This window comes from Sander lucioperca, chromosome 21 (genome assembly GCF_008315115.2).
Source record: "Sander lucioperca isolate FBNREF2018 chromosome 21, SLUC_FBN_1.2, whole genome shotgun sequence".
Lineage (NCBI taxonomy): Eukaryota > Metazoa > Chordata > Actinopteri > Perciformes > Percidae > Sander > Sander lucioperca.
The window spans coordinates 8,118,560-8,140,114 of NC_050193.1; the positions used below are offsets into that span (position 1 = coordinate 8,118,560).

The following is a 21,555-nucleotide window of genomic DNA, read 5'->3' on the forward strand; positions in this document are numbered from 1 at the left end:
GGTTTAACAACATGCTAAGTTTGGTAAAGAGGAAATGAAAGAAAAAAAATTCTAAGCTTTATTTATTTGATTAAACATGATGCTGATAATTGTGCAGAGACTCCGTCTTTGAAGCAAGTAAACAGGCTCAACGTTACCTCTCACACTGCAACCTCAGGCAATGACACAAAGATACATTCAGCATCAGGCAGCTTGAGAATCGTATTAAAATAGATATATGATATAAACAAGGCAAAGAACAGCATCAACTATATGCAGATATCGTTTTACATGTTCTTTAGTTTGTGTTTTTTTATTTTTATTTTTTTTCAAGAGCCAATATTGATTATGAAGATTGGGTTGGTAATTGTTCCACTTGCTGCCACATCAGTTCTGTTCTGTTCTGGTAGATATAAAAATATTTTCAGTGAAGAGACTCAGATGATACCATACTGGGCCAGTTCATGCAGCTCTAGATGGCTGTAAGCTTCCCATGGGCAGATTACAGTGATATCTGAAAAAAAGAACCAACATAATAATAAAAAAAATTTTAAAAAAAAGAAGAAAAAAGGGGAACAGTGATGTTGTTTGTGTGTTTTCATTTGGCAGAAGCCTAAAGTAACTGTGATACTCCTGCTTACCAGTGCCAAGCCCTTCCATTCCTGAAATCTCCTCTCCAAAGCTGAGGGGAAAAAATAAATTGCAAGTTCTATTGTGGATACATTTATAAAAGACAAACTTTCTAGAAGATTCTCATTAAAATGTAGGCCTACCCAATGATGCCCCTCTTGGCAAGCTTGCTCTTGAACTGGCGGCTGGCTTAGCCAGATCCAAATTCATACTTTTGTTGTTTGAGCTGTAATGGGACAATGTCATACAAAGTGATGTAATGCATGGAAATATTAACAATATTTTGTTTATCGTGACCAAATTTAAATACATTGCATTCAAGACAAACATCAACTTCCACTGCTATATACTGTATTTTGCTATAACATGAGACAAACACCTTAATAACTTAATATCTGAAAAAATACTGAAAAGACAAAGAAGGCTCCTGTAATCTTACGCTCATGTTACTAATGAACCATCCATAATACACAGCGCATTCATAATCAGATTACTGTGAAGACATACTAAATTTGCTTGTGGTCTTAATCTGACAATAGCTGATTTAATTACTTTATCACATTGTCTGACAGTGAAAGGAGTTTTGGAAGGAAACTTAAATAAAACCCTGTAACATTATTACAGGCAACTCAACAGCTGTGCCATACATTCTACCTTTACAAATTGCTCAAAATGTTCAGTTTTTGTTGACACTGTCAGAAATGTGTAAATCCAATTATGTGTCCACATTGAGGTCATAGTTGGTGTTAAACTGGACTACATTATATTGTGAGTTTTTTTTAAGTAACAGTATGTAGGAAGGATAAAAAAAAAAAAACAGAAACACTTCCTAAATATAATCTACTACAACACCACCACTAGCTATGACCTCTATGCTAAAACATATAATTTAATTAACACCTCTATGACAGTGTCAACAACACTTTTTAGTTATTATAACAATACATTTTTTAAAAGTAGAGTGTATGGCAGAACAGTTGAGACATATATCTTCTTGGACACATATATAGGTTTCCCAATTTACAACATTTTAAAATGTAAATGAATGTTTTAATCATATAAAAAACACACAACGTGAGACAAATTGTTATATGGTATAACACTATTAATATCACGATACATTGAGAATGTGTCTAAAAAGCACATGCGCATCAGAAATCATGCTGCAGCTCGAAAGCATGATCTGAGTTGTTGCTAATACTAATACTCACCACTTGTGTTGCTTTGTCATCTCAGTTGATAGTGCCATAGCGACCAGGGATGCTGTTACATGAGGAGTTGTGTTTAGTGAAGCCCTCTTATACACCTCAGACTCTGAAGATTATGACGTTACCAACCAATAAACGTCAGGGCCCTCATCATTTTTACAGTAGCCTATACACACATGGGTCTTTCACGGTACATTAGGGGATTGGCTGACAGACAGTTTAGGGGATGTCACTGCTGCTAAGGTTGACCTGAACACAAACATGACAGATGCAGATGCCCCCCCACACACACACACACACACACACACCTCCTACACACATTAACACACACATAGTGCATTCATCTGATGCTGTAATCTATTCTAGTCATACACATGACGGGATACATGAGGGCAGTGACGTGCACAGGTATGGGCTATTGTTGCCTGGGCAACAGCCTGTTTGCCCAAAGTGGCTGGAGCTGCCCCTCTAGAGAAAAAGCCTGAATAAACTTTTATTTTATTTTTTCTGTTGAGGCTGCATCATTTCGATAAGCCGATCATTAATAAAGTTAAATCAAATTAAATTGCCATAGTCAAATATAGGAATAAGCTATTTTCACCCATTTAACCAAAAAAAACCCAGGGAGTATCTAAAAGTCTACAGTGCCAACTTCTACTTATGAGAAATATACCAATGTATTTTAAAACTACAACTCGAACTATAGATGCACCACAGATCTATACCTCTGGGTATAGCTCACCTGGTAGAGTGTGTGCCTCGTGTACCAAGGCCCCAGTCCTTACTGCAGCAGCTCAGGGTTTGAATCCTGTCTGAGGCATTCTGCTGCTTATCTTCCCTCTATCTCTCTCCCGTTTCCTGTCTGCAGCTGTCCTGTCAATTAAATGCCAAAAAAAATGATCTTTAAAAGAAACACCTCTGAGTCGTTTCAGCTGAGATATGAGTCCCTTCCTGTTCAGAGAGTTGATAAAATGCTTTTTACTCTGCTAAAAGAAGACACAAACATGCCGGAACTGATTTCCTCCTCTGAGGTGTTTTAATGAGTATTTCTTAATGACTCCTTTATGAAACAGAAATACACAAATGACAAAGGTGGGATTTGATCTCACAACCTTCACGCTGTGGAGTAGTTTCTTTTCATACTGAACTATTAGGACTCAGAAAATGTATCTCAATCTTTTGATTAACATTCAATTTCATAGAGTACCTCTACTACTGACCCCCCTACTAAATTTATTGTTTAAAATTAAGTTTTATATTAAACTGGGCCTACAATAACATGTGGGTGGCCTCAAGCTTTTATACATAACGTTTTAGTGCATAGAATACAAGCTCATAAAATAATAGTTGTTGGCTTTAAAACTACAGTAAACATAAATGTGGCAATCCTTAGGATTAACTCTAATAAAAACCTGTGTATACCTTAGACTGTTGGAGACTACCTTACCTATGGGGCAGTAAGCCTATCAATGTTTATTTTCCTCACAAATAGGCTGATTTAAATTTGCTAATAATAACTTTAGTTTTTGAAAAAAACTTTCTAAAACTTTAACAAGAATTTGGTGCCCCCCTGCAGTAACTCTGAAGACCACCTAGGGGTCCCGGACCCCCTGTTGAAGATCTCTGGTTTAAGATTATTTTAAGATTCAAAGATTATCTGCACATTTAATATGTTTTAATAGATTATCTGCATGTTTAAGAGGGTTTCAGCACAAAAACAAGGAACAGACTAACTTTGTTTCCCTTCAGGTTGATAAAGGGGAAGTGTCTTTTTTCTCCCTGTCTCTGTGTTACTAGCCCCGGAGATGGTCCAGTGGGGCAGGACACCAACTGACAACCAGGAGACGTGCGTTCAAACCCCGCTTCAGGTATGCCAGATGGGAGTTTTACTGATGAATGGATGTGGGTTACATTTGTATGAGTCAATCTTGGCTTGCGAATTTTCAACTATTTAAACTTGCAAAGTTTCAACAACGATTTCAAAGTGCGAATTTTCAACGATTTCAACTTGCGAAGTTCCAACAACAATTTCAACTTGCATATTTTTTTAATTTCCATTAAAAAAATCACTTGTAATCACTTTACATATTTTTTTGTCTGCAGCCTGAAAGCATTTTAAAGTGTAAAAAGATAGATACGGGGGGTTACTTTTTGTCCAGATTAAAGCAGTAGTCCCTCCAAATGTCTGTCATCATCCCTGCAAGAGGGACAAACGCTCTCACATTCTGTGTTGTTCTTTACTCTCTCTGTCTCTCTTCTAGAATCCCAAACTGACCCCAATAATCTGCACACAATCACAAAAAAAATGCGTAAATGGATTTGACATCTGTAAATTTATGTTTTCATTAAATCGTGAAATAATTTATGAAGGAAAATAAAAATTCCAATCATAATTCCTGAAACCCAAGGCAGCATCTGGAAAGAAAACATTTATTCAATAACTTTACTTATGTACAATTATGGGGTCGGCCTACCTGTCCTTTACTTTAGTATTTCTCTTGTATGCAACTTTATAGGCTACTTCTAGTCCCATTCAGATTTTAAACTTCTGGGTTTCTATAGTAGCCATAGACTGTAGGCCAAATATTAATAGACTATGGTAGTAGCCTAATTGTGTGGACAAACTGAAGTAACGCCGCCATCTAGTGGAGGCACATAGAAACGCCAGTAGTTATTTTAGCCAATCAGGATGACGTTTCCAGCAAGGATCGTGTATTTGATCGGTATATCACTCTGGGATAAAACACTTCCCCTAGGCGGAAATTGGGGAATCTCTGTGTGGGAAAAGTTGGCCTGAGTATTTTTTAGATGCCGTAGCTCCGTCACCATAGTTTAATGATTCATTTAACTTTATTCAAGAAAATCAAGTATATAGGCGAATTCAAACTAAAGGTAATCGAAATATGAGAGAGACAAGGTGCTCATCTTTAAAAACCCTGAAATCGGTAGCTTAAGAGTTAAATTGATAACAACATGGGTTGGGAACTGGGTTACTTTTTATTTGATATATTTAGGCCTGAACGTTTAAGGCAAAATCGTCCATGAGGAGCTCCTCTATACGGTGTCTTATATTATATAAATGACCACGGTACCCGAAAAAGTGAACGAGTGAGCGCTTCTTACTTCCTCTTTCCCTGTCACCGAGGTTGTGGTTTGTAGTGTACGCTGCACCACATGTGTTATTGTTTTGTTAAGACTATTTATATTAAATTGAAATAAACTACAGTGGCATGGGGAAGAATAAGAAGAACAAAACCAAAGAGTTGGGTACACAGGCGGGCAAGGCCGGACAACATTCAAGGTAACGTAAGGACGCTATGTGTAACAGAAAAACGGCTAACGTTAGCTAGCTAGCTAACTTACAGCAGCTAGCTTGCTGTTATTAGCCCTCTTCGTTAGTTGCGAGCATAGCGAGCTATCAAATGAGATTCAACGTGTCAACAACATTCTTGTATTTAGCTAAGTGTGGACACATAACAGTTAGATGACCACCTGCATTATTTGTAGCCATCTAAGGCTGACGTTTATTCCACTTTTTCCATACGTTAACGTTACATGCTGTCTGGACTGTAACGTTATTGTGTCACAACAGTGATAAGAAGCTCAAACGAGATGGTAAACCCAAGAAAGCCAAACAAGACCACCTCGAACACATCCCCTTTAAACTCCGAGAGATAATGAAGAGCAAGGAGAGAATGAAAACTGGATCCTTGAACACCAAAAAGCTTAAAGAGGGTGAGGAGAAAAACGTATTTATTTATACTTCTGTGATGCATACTTTATTTTTAACAGTAAGGTTTTTTGTTTATAACTAGTGAGGAATTTGTTTCTGTCTTTTTAGCCATCTCCCCTAAAGGTAAACCAGACGATTCCGAAAGTGGAGACATCCCTGTCCCACATTTCAGGAGGGGAAAGGCGGAAAGTGAGAAAGCATACCTACGGCGCATGGAGAATGAGACAAAACACGTCCTCTTTCTCACAAAGAACCAAGTAGACAGAAAGCCTGAGCTGGATGCAGACAAACAAGAGAGGCCTGCAGACACGGGCAAGTCTGAGAAAAAGAAGGAGTGAGTACACTTTGATTTGTAATCAGAAAAAAAGCATATGTTTTTAAATAATGATGTGTATTTGGGCTGTTATGGGATGTCAATAAAGGCCAACTTAGTCAACTAATAGAATGTAGACCACAGTAAAACACAGATATGTAAAAGTGATTATCATTCCTGGCTGATATCTGTCTAATTCGATCTTTGCTGTTTTTGCTACAGGCATGATAAAGTCAGATTACAGAGGCTACATCAGAAAAAGTTGGACAGACAAGAGGACAAGATGGAAAAAGAGATGTTTGTAGGTAAGGAACATTCGCCACTACAAAGATGTGAGGGAGCAGTTCTTTCCTGTATAATTCAGTACAAACATGCACTGGTCAAATTTGAAGGGCATTTAAGATTATCAGGAGGTAGGCTTCATTTCTGCAGTTTGACTGGCCCTCATTTATCAACCTAATGTAGAAACCAGTGTAGATATGAGCCCAGAAATCATCTTAGGACAGGCTTCACGTGTGATTCATGTCACACACGTTCATATCACACCAATCGGAGCGTAAGAATGGTCATCCTCCCCTGACCTCAACCCTATTAAGAACCTTTGGAGCATCCTCAAGAATGGGATTTTTAATTCCGGAACCACACTTTTGAGCTCTATTGGGTTAATATTGTTTCAAGTTTTATCTGACAGTGTATCTCCAAAAAAGCCAAAACATTCATTACTGCTGCATTAATCATTTCAAAATGAATGATTTTCTTTTTAGAAGTGGATACAATTATCAAAACAGAATAATATATATAAAGCTTGTTTGTACAATGATATGATGGGTTTTTGTTTTGTAGATTATGTTCCCTTTGGTGAAGTTGCAATGGCCCCGCCGTCTTTCAGCGCCAAACCCAAGAAAGCTCCAGTCAGATCTCAGGTAACTGTTATCTATTTTCTTTTCTTATGCAGTTATCACGTCATGTCTGCCAATGGTTGAACAAGAGCTTAACTGTGTTGTTTTTTCCTCTACCACCATCATCCAGAAGGCATCAAAGGAGCTGCTTCTCAACTCTCTCTTAGGCCACACGGTGATCTCCACAGCCAAGCCCTCCATGGCCAGACAGAGAATCATGGAGGAGGAGAGGGAGCGAGCAGTGGAGGCCTACCGCCTTCTTAAGAAACAGAAACAACAGCAGCATGAGGCCAGGGCTGCCAATCTGGAAAAACTTAAGAACCCTCAATGATGATTTCATTTGTAATTTAGAAGTCCCTGACTTCAAACAGCAGTGAAGCACAGAAACTGAAACAATGAAAGATAACCATCAGCAGACTGTAATGTACTGTATGTGTGATAGAACTGGAACTGCCAGTGTGGGGACTTACCCCAACGTAGCTAACTGTCAGGGAAGGAAGCAAACATTTGAATCTGCTGCCCACAGTATGAGGTAAGTAGTGATCAACATTCACCTGCCACTTTCATTGTCACATATTTAGCTCCAAAGAGAACAGCTTTGTTGAAATTGTTAATGCATGTTTAAATGCCTCATGAAGAAAACAGATTCACCCCTAACTAAGTACATTGAGACAGGTTGATTTCTCGCCCTCGTAACTGTGTCAGATGTTCACTTGCAGCCATGGTGTTCAGTTGTATTTACACTGTTTTTGTATTTGCGTATTTAGATAGTACCTATGACGTCATTTGTTATATGGTAGACAATAAAATCATAAAGGCTATGTCAAGGCAAAGATAAACCTTCAAATATTTGCTGTTGTCCCACTAGATGGCAGTCCTGCAGAAAGCTGCTTTCATGTTTGTATGGAGAGCAGAACATGCACACTGAATTGTTTTGGACTTCTAAAAAAAAAAAAAAGGCACACCTTGCCTTTTTATAAATGTGAATGTATAGCTGTAGACTTGGAATATTTTCATACTCTGTAACCCTCTGTACCTTTAGAGCCTAAATCCTGGGATCTATAAATCACCTCAGCCTTTTTAAATGTGGAGCGCTTATTAGAGCCTGGCACAACTAATTACATTTGTAATCTGTAAATGAACAAGAATAAGGCCTTTGTTTAAACATTGGCCTCTGGGACAAACTGTTCAAATTCGGATATGGTTGTTCAACAACTTCATCTTTATAAATCATCCTAGATCTAAAAGCAAACCTGATGCTGGTGATACATTTTTTTTGCAGTGGTGGTCTCCTGAATAATATCACCAGATGGTGTTAGACCTACCTATTATTACTGAATCCCTGTTGTCTGGTCTGTGGGTTCTCAGTCATTTCTGTTTGATCAGCTTTTTTTTGTTTTTCCACTGAGGGTTGTCACAGTGACAAGGAAATGCATTAAGTGGGGACAGCTGTTTGTGATTGGTAGCGCTGACTCCCTTGAGCTGAGCTTAACCACCATTGGTCATTTAACCCCCCCCCCCCTCCTCTGTCCATGTGCACAAGACAGCTATCCGTATTATCAAGGGATTTACAGATGCTGCCTGTCAGTGAAAGATGCTGTTTTTGACTTTGGCTCAAGTCACTGATTACGAATTAACATCTAATACACTTTAAATAAAGCAAGGTCTTTTATGTTAAGGGTTTAATGTATATGTTTATTTACCCTCCTCTGCAGTGTGACTGTGACACCCAGTAACCACTTTGAGATACATGGGTGCAGCTAAGGCTCCTCTGGGACAGCCTATAGTGTAAACCATTAATCTAGAGTTACTCAGGTCACTGATGTTAGACAGGTAAGATGTTGTTGGAAATGCAAGGAAAACATGTCTGAATGCTGTTTTGTTTACATTTTAATATGTTTTTCCAGCTGTGTGTTCACCATCAGGTTGTATGACAAGACTGCGCTGCTTATGTTTTTTGAAGCTCTTTGCATCCGTTCTTATATCTACGAGCAGGTGATCCAAGGGTGCAGGCAAGAGGCATTACAATGTAAAATCTCGACATTTGTTTTCTGTTGTGCATCTCTGATCAGTCTGATTTCCAGATTGTGAGCAGTTTCCTTTCTGAGCAAGTACTCGTGGCTGCTGACAGCGCAGGATGGTGGGAGTAATTGGGAGAGAGCCTACTCAGCCGGCTGCTAGGCAGCCAGAGCTCACTCTGAAGCTCTTAAAGTGTGTACATGTGTAAGCGTTTGTGTGACAAATTACATGTGAATAATTGTCCCTCTGATCGTAAGTCAAAGCAGTTGTTAGTGCTAATTTGTCCATTCACAGTGTGTTTATCTGCAGCCCACACTGCCTCCTATGTAGCAAACATGTATACAGAGTAGGCTCCTAGCATCCTTTAACTATAGTTCTGCTGTCAGATACTCCATCAACTCGCATTGTAAAGCCCCAAACTCAACATGTGAGTGCATCCACACAATGGCTCTAAGACTATTCCAGCTGTAAATTCTAAGTAGAAAAGGGCATCATATGGGTTTATTGTCAGATTTTACTGTTTGGGTAGTGTATCATTTCCTAAATACCCCTCCCACTGCCACCTAAAATAGGTAGCAGTGTACACCCAGTCACTGCAGTATGATCCCTGCATGTGGCCACAGATAGAGCTGTTAAAGCTTATCAAGCCAACATATGTAAATAATTGCTCAGACCATTGTAATCCTTGTGGCACTTCCTCTTGCAATATCCCACATCTGCCTTTTCTTTAACAATTCAAAGATCTAACAGCCACAGTATTTAAGTAACCTTTTACATTTTTAATAAGTTAGAATTTACACCTTATACATACAATTATAATTTTAGAAATCTACGGCACTACAAAATCATGGCTTTAAGAGGAATCAAAACCTAATTTCACAAGTATGTGTTACAACAGCCAACAGAAATTACAAATTACAGCCAGCAGATTTAAGATAAAAGCATTCTATTGGTGAGAACACAATTACAACTTTCAATGTTTGTGAATAAAACATGTAATGGTTAAGTTATAGACCCTGCCTTCGCTTGAAACTCTCTGCGCCTAATCCTTGTCTACAGCTTCTCCACCATCAACCTACAGTAGGTCACTTGTCACCTGAACGTTTTTGGAACGTTGTTCCACTTTGGGATTTAGATTTTGTAGAAATGTAAAAAGTAGAGACAGAAACGATTGTTGCTCTATCTCTTAGCTAGAAGGTAAATGAACTGCTTTCCCATACAGATAATACATGCCACTCTTTCTCTTGATTTTCTTTCTGAGTGTAATTGCTGAAGATTGACCACCACAGTGTTCATGTTTTAAGATTCTTGCCAAGGAAGAGAAAGGAGGGTACAATGCATTTGATACAATGAACTCTGACGGGAGAACAAACCCCTGGTGGAGATTTCATAGCTGAACCAACTGATTGTGTAGGTGACGCCCTCGACTCAAGCTTCCTGCGCTTTACGGTCCTTTAAAACAGCGAGGGCTCGGCGGAACGAGGCTGGGAGCTGCCACTTCCTGGATTTAGAGAGTGGGTTCTGGCTCGAGGCATCCTCACATCTTGGTCGTCTGTCATCTGTAGAAACACAGAAGTGATTACTTTTAGCAGATGTGACAGAAGAAGAAGCAGTCTGTGGTGTAAAATATTGTATACTCACTCACCTTAGTCATACCCTTGGCAATCAGGGCTATTTCAGTGGGCTGGTACACACAACTTCGTAGCCGACCATTATAAGCACCATATGGAGACACTGGCTTTGAGGGTACTGGTAAACAAAAGGCGGAGGATGATTGAAAAGAGCTTGTTGCGATGGTTGTCCAGTCCATTACTTTATAGTTTTAGACTTAACACAAGTTCCGCATTGAAATGGGTATGAAGAACAGAAACAACACACTTTTAAGAGATCTGCCATTGTTTGAACACTACAGTCTCTGTAGCGACGCACCTTTAATCAAACTGGCCAGTTAGGTGAATCAATATTTGCTGCATCTGTCAGGATAAATTTGACGCCTTGCACAAGTTGGATATTGTAAAACTTTAAATGCACCCTGCAGTATATTCTATTTTAAATATGTGATAGTGTCATGCTCAGACCATTTCCTTTATATTTTACCAACCTGACAACCAAACATTTTGCTGTGACTATTTTTTCTCCTTTTTTTTTAGTCAATAGGATCATTCACTGCAAACATGGTACTGATACTCCACATTGCTCAGTACTGGTGATGTATCAGGAGTAGTTTTAATAGTATGACAATGTGACTTCCCAAGCAAAGTTAATAAATCATGTTCTTTTAAAGACTTTGTAGTGTGGTGACTGCCTCATAATATTGGCCAAGGATATAATCTTCTGTAAGTAGATTAGACTTTTGTCCTAAAATGGGGGTGTCATGTTGTACCTGGTGGAGGCTCGTCCATAGTGAAGGCTTTATTTTCCATGTATACGTTCTGGTGGAGTGGCTCTGGCTCCTTAAGGATATTGTCATAAACCAGACTTCTGGCAGGATAAACAGCTTCTCCATCAAATGGCTGCTCCTGGTCTGGGTCCTCCTGGGTTAGTACGCAGATTGCTGGGATGGTGTAGAGGAAGAGGAATACCCAGGCATTTGACACCACGGCTACAGCCAGAGTAGGATCGTCCCAGCTGGGATTTCCTGCCACTCTGTTTCCATGGATGTACATGACAATCCAAGTTACCCAGATAGCCAAGGTGAAGAGCCCTGTGACCAGGATGAAGGCTCCATCTCGGCGCCAGTGCTTGTGCTTGTGTGTCAGTGAGGGCCCAGCCATCAGCACCACAGCTAGTAGCAGAACCATCACATAGATCAGAGCCATCACAAAGTCCTGGTTAACAATGCTGCAGAACATGTCAGGGATGATTACACCTCCGGGTGGGCTTCTGACCACAGTGATGATAAGCCACTCAGTGTTGATGATCACCTCGACCATCCACAGACCCAGGGCTCCCAGGCATAACATCCAGCTCCTGGGCCCCCGGCCTCTCCGCTTCAGCAGGGCAAGCCACAACCCGTGCATGACCAGGCAGGCTAGACAGCCTGAGAACAGTACTCCAAAAAGGAACCTCCGTGCAGCACAGCTGGTGGAGTACCGACCCACAATGAAGGCAAAAGTGAGCCCAAAGAGTCCCAGAGTAAACACCAGAAATCCGGCCTGCAGGCCCACCATACCCTTTCTCTTCTTGTCTGTCACAAATGGTAAACTGGCCATGAGGATGACCAACAGAACAAAGGAAGTCACCAAACCAGCAGCAGCAAAGGCCTCCACCACCACTCCCCACACTGTAGTCAGGTCACACAGGTTGTAATATATGGAGCTGATACTGGAATCACATCCTTTCGGAGCACTGGTCGGTCCCATGGCTTCACTGCAGATTTTGAAAAGTGCTGCAAGAAAAACAACCTGATAATTGAACTTGCATGCAAATGCAACTTTATTATTTGCATCACTGGTTGTTAAAATATAAATGGAAAAACAAATTACTGGCTTTTCCTACATCTGAAAACAAAATGTTTTCCTAGATTATTACTGTCACAGCATTGTAAATAAACAGTTCCATCCACATACTGTACCGAGCCAGTTGTGTACGGCGTCTTATTGTGTTATACTAAAATTGCTGTCCATTGAAATTAATTCATTTGAATCTCTGAAGAATCCAAAAATGACAAAAATTGTCCACAACATAGAATCATGTTGTAAGCACAGCTTAGTCTAGCCTTTGTACACCATCTAATTTACAGAGGCATCATGTAGCATCTTAACCGGAGACATAATGAGTAGCCTAGGCTATTCCCCACCCATCATATCCTAATTTAAAGGTTAAGATTGTTTTGTATTCAACTATAAATCCAATAATAATCCCACTGTCAATGTAATAGTGTTTTCCTTGTACCGTCCAAAAATCTACTACAATAATAACCTCTAGCCTAAAACGGATCGAAGGACATTGTCAGTGTCCAGTGAAAATCTCTAAATTTTGTGATTTTGAAGTAAACTGATATATTAAGTGTTCCTGTAGTAGCCTATGCTGACAAAATTCCCCTATTCTTATGAAAAATAAACTATTAAACTATAGCCTATTCAAAAATGCACTGCATTATATGTCACAACGTTAAAAACAGACATTTTATTATTAGCCTAAATTTTAATTTACGTAGCCTATTTAAAAGTTGACATTTTTAAAATGGCACATTAAAAAAAGTCCCAGGCTAAATCATTATGATACGGTTTTCAGGCTAACCATATACGGTAACACAATTATATTACTTAACGTTATGTTAGGCCTATTAGAGTATAGGCTAATACAAGCCTGTGGTGACTTTCCGTCAGAATTCTTACCTGGACTGATGATAGAGAGCAGTTCCGCTCCAACAGGTGACTCAGGTAGATTTACTCCAGTAAAAACCTTGTCCGAAATATTCGCTTTCTTCCTCGGGTATTATCAAGCTCTTGACATATGTTTCGACCAATTTCTGAGCGTTCAAATACCCACTTAATGGATCCACGGCGTTTTTTCCCCCGGGCGGAATCATGGACAGTCCTCCATCTGCCCACACCTTCTCAGTTGTTACTGAACCACGTTATAATGAACTCACCGGCAGTCGCATCAAAGTAGTTGTCCTGTAAACTTATTATTTATTTAATATTTTATTTTATTATTAGCCTATGTGAATGTAATAGGCCTACCGTGGCCATCCATTTAGCTCAAACCACTCTGTGTCTTCATCCAGCCTCTCTGGTGATGGCAGCTTTGCATATTCTGTGAGATTAGCCGCCGCCGGCCTGTTATTCAGGCAGCTTAGGCTACATCCAAACAAAGGGTCCACTCACCTCTCAAGTGAGACAGTTCCACTCGTATAGTATACAGGCTGTGCAACAAATGTTTGAGCTGGGACCTGTTTGACTTGCAGACATTTTGATTTCATAATGATTGAGGAATAATGTTTTTACTGGTTTAGTGATTAGATAAATGATGTGATTACTGTTTAAATCTGGATTCTTATGGAAAGATGAAAGCTGCACTGACAGCAATTTATACTTTGAGTTTTTTAGACAGAAAAGGCTCATTCAGTTTTTCAGTTTAATAATTCAACTCAAATGTATGCCATTTAGTGCAAGTTCAAGAATTCAATTAATACTTTATATACAACATGCATCTTGAGAAATCTAATCAGTCTACTTTCTCTTTTTAAGGATAATAAGTAGAGCAGTCATCATCAGAGTGGAGACTGTGCCTCCAGTTCGCAGAGCCACCTGGTGGAAAATATTGTTACAGGAGAGATCGACTCCTGTGTTACATAATCAAATCAGATTACACAACAAAACAGATTTTGTTGATCTGTTGTAGGTCATTCCAATTAGCAGCCATTTGATAAATGGGAACATTAACTGATGCCATTGATTTAAAGCTTTTTTACTTAATACTACTTAGTAAAACTTAGAAATATTCAGAAATTTGCTGAAATACTGGGATAATATGAATCTATGACAATCCCTCAAAACCAATCTTTGTTAATGTGCCTAAAAAGATGGATTAACTGTCATGGGTTGCTCTTTGTATGGTTATAAGTCATACTTTAGTCTCCTAAGGTAAACCAGAGTACTTTTTAATTATATTTATTTACACTTCTTTATTTGATCTGTATATTTCTGTTTGCTTGTTTGCCTTGGCTTTGTGAATATTTAAAGGCTCTTCCTCATTAAATTGTGAAACCTGCAGTTAGGAAAAACAGTGACAGTGTCACAAAGAAATAGGCCTAATAATAAATGCAATTGCAAAATTGAATTTGCCGCCTAAGTGGTGCGGTTTGGTAGACACATTGATATGCTTGGAAATATAAGTGTGAGACCTTTTTTCTACACATTTGTATGTTTTTATTTATTGGATACTTTGGTGGATCCATGTAAAATGTGTTTATTTCAGAAGCCATTTGTATAATGTTTAGGAGAGCTGGTTATCTAGTGCATCCCCTCTGGGTTTAGCACATAAGGTCATCCAGGACACTTTGCTTAAGCTCACTCTGGCACGCAGCCTGTACTAAATGTACTGTTTATACTGCGTGATGGAGCCCCCTGTGGTGAATCGATCCCTCATTGAATCCCGTCCCGAGTGGTGCTCTTACAAACCCAGCAGCTCGTCAATCCATCCCTTTGCATTGTGGTCCAGATTCTTAATAGGAGCTGATAAAAGAAGAAAGCAATGTGACCTAAATGAAGAGCTTTGGGTTTGTTCTGTTTTCATTATGTATATATTATAGTATGTCCTGTAAATATAATACCAGGTAGACCAATATGTTAACACAGGTCATCCAAAGAGATTCATAGCATTCATATAAAGCTCATTAATGTTATTTGTGTGCATCTGTATCCAACTCCAGAAAGTAAAACCAATAGAAGATGCCACCACAGAATGATCCAGTGCCTTGTCTGTGTTGTCTAGTCTACTTTGTTGCAGCAGGCTTCATTAGGGCACCTCAGCAGCACCGCTCTCCTCCGACAACCTGTCAGGTTATTCATAGCAGTGGCTCAGGTTGGGGTCTCATAGGACATCTCTTCTCCTGCATTTTGACTGCAGCCCTCGGGGCATCACCACAACCCAGTTCACTCTGAAATCATGTGTCTTCTTGTCTGTCTCTATGTAGTGACCATGGATTTGGAGCTATTTAAACACATTTGACACATTGCAGCATGTTAGTATAAATACTGTCATTGGACTAATGACCTTGTCAGATGCAGCGATTAAAAAAAAAAATCTGATCCATACTGAGCTTTTTTTTTTCCAGAAGATTTTAACTGGGATCTCAGTATTGACTGACCCATCTCTGACTGACAGATCAATGCTAACTGAGGGAAACATTAGTTCAAGTTCAAGTTCAAGTTACTTTATTTGTCCCCCAGTGGGGCAGTTTGTTATGCAGCAGATAGTATAATACAAACCACACACAATCATACACACAATATAACACACATTAATGACTCTGTAAACATCAGTTTGAGCCATGAGGCGTTACCTATTATTGTCATCCCTGCCTTTTCACATTGAAACAAACTTCTGTTGTATCCCAGTATGTATATATATATATATATATATATATATATATATATATATATATATATATATATATATATATAAACTTAGCACAAAAAGTAAGGAAATTTGTGTTTGGTAGATTATTTCTCTGTGGTAACAATGCTTTTTGGCAATAAATCTTATACCGTTGGAAAGCCTGTTTAGTTCCCTTTCAAATGGTGCCCCATTTGTAAGGAACATGCATTTGTGGGATGAGCAGCAGCGCTGAGTATGTGGGTTGCGCCCATGAAAAATTTGCCAAATCTTCTCTGCCAATGCCAAACAGCTTATTCTGCCATTGACTCGTTTGGTGTTTGGTGGTTTGGATGATTCTGCCTACGGCAGTTGGATCATATGGTCAAAGTGTGGGGAAGCCGCAGAGAACGCTATGCTGATTGCTGCACCGATAGAGTAACACCTTTTGGTGGAGGCAGTGCCTGCCTCACTGGAAAAACGAGGCTTGTCATCATTGGAGGCAATCTCAATGTAGAGAGATATAGAGATGAGATTCTGCAACCAGTGGCAATCCCATATCTCCACAGTCTGGGACCGAACTCTATCCTCCAAGATGACAATGCTCGCCCCCACAGGACGGGGTTTATCAGAGACTACCTCCAGAATGTGGGAGTGGAGAGGATGGAATGGCCTGCCAGCAGTCCTCAGCTTGGGCGTGCTGTTCGTGCCAGAGTGACCAACACAACCACGTTGACTGACTTGCGACAAGTGCTGGTTGAAGAATGGGATGCCATCCCACAGCAGTGTGTGACCAGGTTGGTGACCAGCATGAGGAGGAGGTGCCAGGCTGTTGTGGCTGTGTATGGTTCTTCCACATGCTACTGAGGCTCTTGTTTGTGAAATGAATAAATTGTAAAATTGCTAATATGTATTGTTTCTTCAAACTTCAATCATCCAATCCACCAAACACCAAACGAGTCAATGGCAGAATAAGCTGTTTGGCATTGGCAGAGAAGATTTGGCAAATTTTTCATGGGCGCAACCCACATACTCAGCGCTGCTGCTCATCCGACAAATGCATGTTCCTTACAAATGGGGCACCATTTGAAAGGGAACTAAACAGGCTTTCCAACGGTATACGATTTATTGCCAAAAAGCATTGTTAACACAGAGAAATAATCTACCAAACACAAATTTCCTTACTTTTTGTGCTAAGTTTATATATATATATATATATATATATATATATATATATATATATATATATATATATATATATATATATATATATATATATATATATATATATATATTGTATATGTTAAGTAGGATGTTCGTGTCTCTCATGTCATGTGGCTCACTTTGAGTAGCATTACGTATTGATTATCATAGGTTGGATGTTCCCTGTAAGCGGCAGACCATTAACTCCATACCCAGCTGGAATTTGTATCACACATATTCATTGAACCCTCTGCCCTCTGTGAGGTTTGTGATGCAACATCTGCACCTGAAAGATGTATGAGATTAGTAATGTGACTATATAAAGTCCTGATTGGCAGTTGAATTTGATTTACAAAGCTTGCCTTACACTGATGAGCAGACCCAGCACCAATGCAATCATCCTTCCATTAGTGAGATTAACATGCCATCAGAGGAATAATTGCTCTCAGCTGAAAAAATTGCCTTACAAAATGGATTATGAAATTTGATGGACTGCAGTTTGTCACACATATTAGAACCTCAATTACTTTTGGCAGATAGTCTCAGTGGCAAACTACTGTAATTAATTGACTTATTAAATGGTGCTGATTTCTACTTAATTTAGATATCATAAACAATATTTTGCAGTCCAGAGATTTGCTGCATTCTGAGTGCCATTAAAACATAAAAACGTCAATATTGATTGGTAATAGTGCCTAACCTCCCTGACTTTTAACAGCCCCCCCCCCAAAAAAAAACAAAAAAAAACATTAAGCTGAGTCCTTGACTGGCCCAGTGCCACTGATCCATGCCATGTAACATCCAAAAGGCAGAAATTCAAAATTAAAGCTGTCGCTATAGCAACGCCCCTGGCAGATTCCACCAATCAATGGATTCCGTGGGGTTGCGAGATGCGCCAGGGAAAGGCCGGCGTCCTACATAAAGAGTGCGGGACAGGGAGCCGGGCGGCACACACGGGGCAACACACCTTTCTGCACACACACGACAAAGGCACAGCAGCAAGAAGAGTAAGGAGAAGAGTGGCATAGAGTAAGGAAGAGAGGGGGTAAGGACAAAGGAACAGAGGCAGGGAATAACTAAGAAGATATGGTACGCTCATGTGAACAAGGGATCCCTGCCTGGGTCTATGTGGGCACTCTGCTCCTCTTAATCCACTCTGTCACAGTTAGAGGAGGTAAGATAACAAATGGCATCAGTAGTTTCAGTTGTTTGCTTTCAAAGAATCATATCACCTTTGCATCTTTTTTTTTTTTTTTTGTAAATATACTACGTTGTAAGAAAAACTGTATTGTTCTATTTCAGTCCAGCTTCCCCCATACTGTCAGTGGGTAGTAGGGCACGGCATGAATGTGCGGCTCATGCTTAGCCTCAGGGCAGGGGATGGGTATTTGTCTATTCTACTCATCCTGTCCTCATCTATCTGTCTGCTGGGTGGGAAAGCAGGGAAAGACAGGCAAGTCCATTTGCTGCCTGGCTTTGTGCTGGCTCAGTAATACAGTACAGTACAAGCGCTGAGGGAAAGCTTTTCTTGCTCCTTAAAGATCTTACTTTGACTGATTTTGACCAAAGCTATTGAAGGCCACATTCCTGTGCTGTCGGATTAGATCTCATTTGAAATTCCTCGTGAGCACAGACTCATCTAATCATGTATTTAGGAAGTGTGTATAAAGTGTTTTTATTTAATGTTTTCAGCTCATCTCAGTTTAAGTGGAAAAGACACTGAAACTATCTTTATTCATAGCTTGTTTTTGTCTACTTTGAATTGAATCAGAAAAAAGAAACAGATAGTGTATACCGTTTACCCACTTAGGATGAATTTGGTGAGTTTTTTTTCAATTGGCTTCAATTGGATTGTGCCAGAATCATTTGTCAAAACACACCCCCACACCATGCTCAGTTGGCTCAGGGTGCTGGCTGGCAAATGGGGAAAAAGGGTTACTTTGAAGTGCAGGTGCTTGATTATGGTAGAGACTTGAAGACTGTAAGACATTCCAGGGAGCCAATGTGCTCCCCCTGTGCCTCATTAAACCCCCAGTAATAGGCCAACATGGCTGCTGATGGCTGTGGCAGAATGGAAACAGCAGCTTGTCATGTTGAGTCTTTCATGTGTTATTCTCCAGTATCTGCCACTTGTACTTCCGCACAAGAGGACCCATACAAGCAGCCATCTGCAATGGCACTGCAAACTCAGGATTCTTTTCTGAGCGCCTGGTGTCAGAGGTTTTCTGAGTCAGCCACCTGGCTTGTCCTCTATTATTGAAACCAGAGGAATAGAAGGATGTGCAAGTGTGCTTTTTCCTCTGACAAGTATTGTCAGTTGTGGTTTAGTCGAACAGTTAGGGAGTGCTTTTTCAGTTCTTGCTGTGTCACATTTGATTTAAGTTGTAGAACAAACGCACCGGAATTCTGCTGTAAAATCTTTGAAAGCAGAGTCAGGCTGATGCAAAATGAATGGAAAACAATCTGAAAAAAACTGATACTGTAGTTAATTGCAGTTCTAAGGCAGATTTCCTCTGCATTTAAATATTGAGAGTTGTTTTTCTGTTAAGTGCTGCCAGTACATCATCTTGCACTTTATTTTTCCACAGCTGCCCTGAAACAGGAGGCAGTGTTGGACAATTGGGCCACGGTACTGAACCACTCTATGAGTTTGGTGCAGCGTATGGAGACCCTGCTGGCCCTGGGGAACGGCAGTGATGTCACTCTCCGGGTGCAGACCATCAACACGGACGAGGTGAAGGTGATCCAGGCCCACAGTCTGGTTCTGGCGCTGCAGAGTGATGTGTTTGAGGAACTACTGCTCACTCGCAACAACAGTGCTCTGGTTTTGAGGGAGACGCCCGACTGTGCAGCTGTCTTTGACAAGTTTGTCAGGTGAGGGTGACTCCAGCTGTAATCATTTGTTCAGAGTTAATCTGGTTCATTCAAACCATTCAAGGAACTGTGGAGCTACTTGTAGTTGCTTTTGTATTTTCCACAAGTATAAAGTTATAGATCTTCACTCACCATTGTGCCTCTTTCTTTTGGAGAAGTGAGATTCTCCATCTTGTGAAATATTCTAAAATTACACCTGCTGTTTGAGGCTCATGGTCGAAAATCGGACAGTGTGGGTTTATTCAGTGACTCAGATGTGAGAGAAAACAAGTAGTATGCCTTACTGAAAGATTTTTTTTTTTAAATGTCTTTAGATGACAATTCCAGCTTTGTTTTCCTTTTTCAGGTATCTGTACTGCGGTGACATCTCAGTGCGGCTAGATCAGGCCATTTCTCTGCATAAGCTGGCCAGCAAGTATCATGTGTGGGCCTTGCAACAGGGTCTGACCCAGTATATGACCCAACATCTGTCTAGTGATTCACCCACAGGCCATGTCATTGGCTGGTACAACTATGCATTACAAATTGGGGACATGGTCCTGCGGGATAGCTGCCTGCAGTACCTGTCCTGGAACCTGTCTTCTGTGCTGCAGAGCGGAGAATGGGGCTCCATCAGTGAAGACCTACTCCTCTCCTTGCTCCAGCGCTCTGACCTCATTCTTCAGAGTGAGCTGGAGCTCTACGAGGCCCTGGAGGCCTGGATTAGCCAGAACCAGCCAGTCAGTTTGACAGTGGAAAGTGCCCTAAGGGCTGTTCGATACGGCATGATTCCCCCTCAGCACCTCTTTCGTCTTCAGAAGCAATCCCCCCTCATGCAGAAGCATTACGAGTCTATCCGTGATCTACTCTACTTAGCGTTCCAATTTCACTCCGCCTCACCTATCCAACTGGCCAAGTACTTTGATGTCAACTGCAGTATTTTCACTCCCCGTAACTACCTGTCCACCTCCTGGGGTTCCCCTTGGGTCATCAATAACCCCACCCGTGATGACCGCAGTTTTAGCTTCCAGACCCAGCTCGGGCCCAGCGGCCATGACTCCAGTAAGAGAGTGACCTGGAATGCCCTATTCTCCCCTCGTTGGTTCCCACTCAGTGCCAGGTCAACCTATACTGAGCTGGGTGCCATGCAGCCCACACGCACAGATGGAGGTCGACCTCGCATCATTGTAACACCAGCCACTTCTAGTCCAGACTTTGCTGGTGTGAGTTTCCAGAAGACGGTGATCGTGATGGCAAGACAGCAAGGAAAAGTGGTGGTTCGTCACGTCTACAACTTCCACCAAAGCACAGAGGAGGCCGGGGATTTCCTGGTGGATGCTGACCTGCAGCGCCGTGCATCAGAGTACCTGATTGACAGCTCCCTCTATCTGCACATTGTAATAAAACCTCTCTACCATACCCTCATTGTTGCCAGGAAGTAAATGCAGTAACCATTAGTTATCCACCCACACAATCACATGCACAAATTCCAAAGTAAACTCATATACCAGCACGTGTTTATGCGTCATGTCTGTGACATCTCCATTGTTGATTAGTTTCTGCATTTTGTTGTCTTCCAACTATTCAGCAAGGAAGTGTTTGTACAATAAAGGACTCACAATTAAAAGAAAACAACAACAAACACTTCACTGTGCTGCATTTGTTCAGGTATTC

General features: G+C 40.5%; 3 protein-coding genes across 7 annotated transcripts; 2 read left to right on the forward strand and 1 right to left on the reverse strand.

Annotated features, from left to right (window-relative positions):
- The first annotated feature begins 4,580 nt into the window (after nucleotides 1-4,580).
- On the forward strand, nucleotides 4,581-8,440 carry ccdc137 (coiled-coil domain containing 137). Of its 3 annotated transcripts, none has more exons than XM_035996883.1 (6): nucleotides 4,581-4,709; nucleotides 5,410-5,552; nucleotides 5,659-5,884; nucleotides 6,086-6,168; nucleotides 6,707-6,786; nucleotides 6,893-8,440. In XM_035996883.1, the coding sequence occupies exons 2-6, from the start codon at nucleotides 5,495-5,497 to the stop codon at nucleotides 7,091-7,093; spliced, it is 648 nt and encodes a 215-aa protein (XP_035852776.1). In that variant the 5' UTR covers nucleotides 4,581-4,709; nucleotides 5,410-5,494; the 3' UTR covers nucleotides 7,094-8,440. The 3 variants fall into 3 exon arrangements, with proteins under 3 accessions (XP_035852776.1, XP_035852775.1, XP_031168598.1); XM_035996882.1 differs by lacking the exon at nucleotides 4,581-4,709 and adding an exon at nucleotides 4,811-5,118 and having other exon boundaries at nucleotides 5,398-5,552; XM_031312738.2 differs by lacking the exon at nucleotides 4,581-4,709 and adding an exon at nucleotides 4,875-5,118.
- Nucleotides 8,441-9,539: 1,099 nt separating this feature from the next.
- Nucleotides 9,540-13,577, reverse strand: LOC116059562 (G-protein coupled receptor family C group 5 member C-like). 3 transcript variants are annotated; one of them, XM_031312737.2, is made up of 4 exons: nucleotides 13,122-13,577; nucleotides 11,165-12,169; nucleotides 10,427-10,530; nucleotides 9,540-10,340 (listed from the first exon to the last, which is right to left on the reverse strand). In XM_031312737.2, the coding sequence occupies exons 2-4, from the start codon at nucleotides 12,141-12,143 to the stop codon at nucleotides 10,236-10,238; spliced, it is 1,188 nt and encodes a 395-aa protein (XP_031168597.1). In that variant the 5' UTR covers nucleotides 12,144-12,169; nucleotides 13,122-13,577; the 3' UTR covers nucleotides 9,540-10,235. The 3 variants fall into 3 exon arrangements, with proteins under 3 accessions (XP_031168597.1, XP_035852773.1, XP_035852774.1); XM_035996880.1 differs by having other exon boundaries at nucleotides 11,165-12,172; nucleotides 13,122-13,576; XM_035996881.1 differs by having other exon boundaries at nucleotides 11,165-12,150; nucleotides 13,122-13,575.
- Nucleotides 13,578-17,939: 4,362 nt separating this feature from the next.
- On the forward strand, nucleotides 17,940-21,523 carry btbd17b (BTB (POZ) domain containing 17b). The gene is made up of 3 exons (XM_031312929.2): nucleotides 17,940-18,202; nucleotides 19,617-19,902; nucleotides 20,249-21,523. Exons 1-3 carry the CDS (start codon nucleotides 18,115-18,117, stop codon nucleotides 21,321-21,323), a joined length of 1,449 nt encoding a protein of 482 aa, XP_031168789.1. The 5' UTR covers nucleotides 17,940-18,114; the 3' UTR covers nucleotides 21,324-21,523.
- The last annotated feature ends 32 nt before the right edge of the window (nucleotides 21,524-21,555 follow it).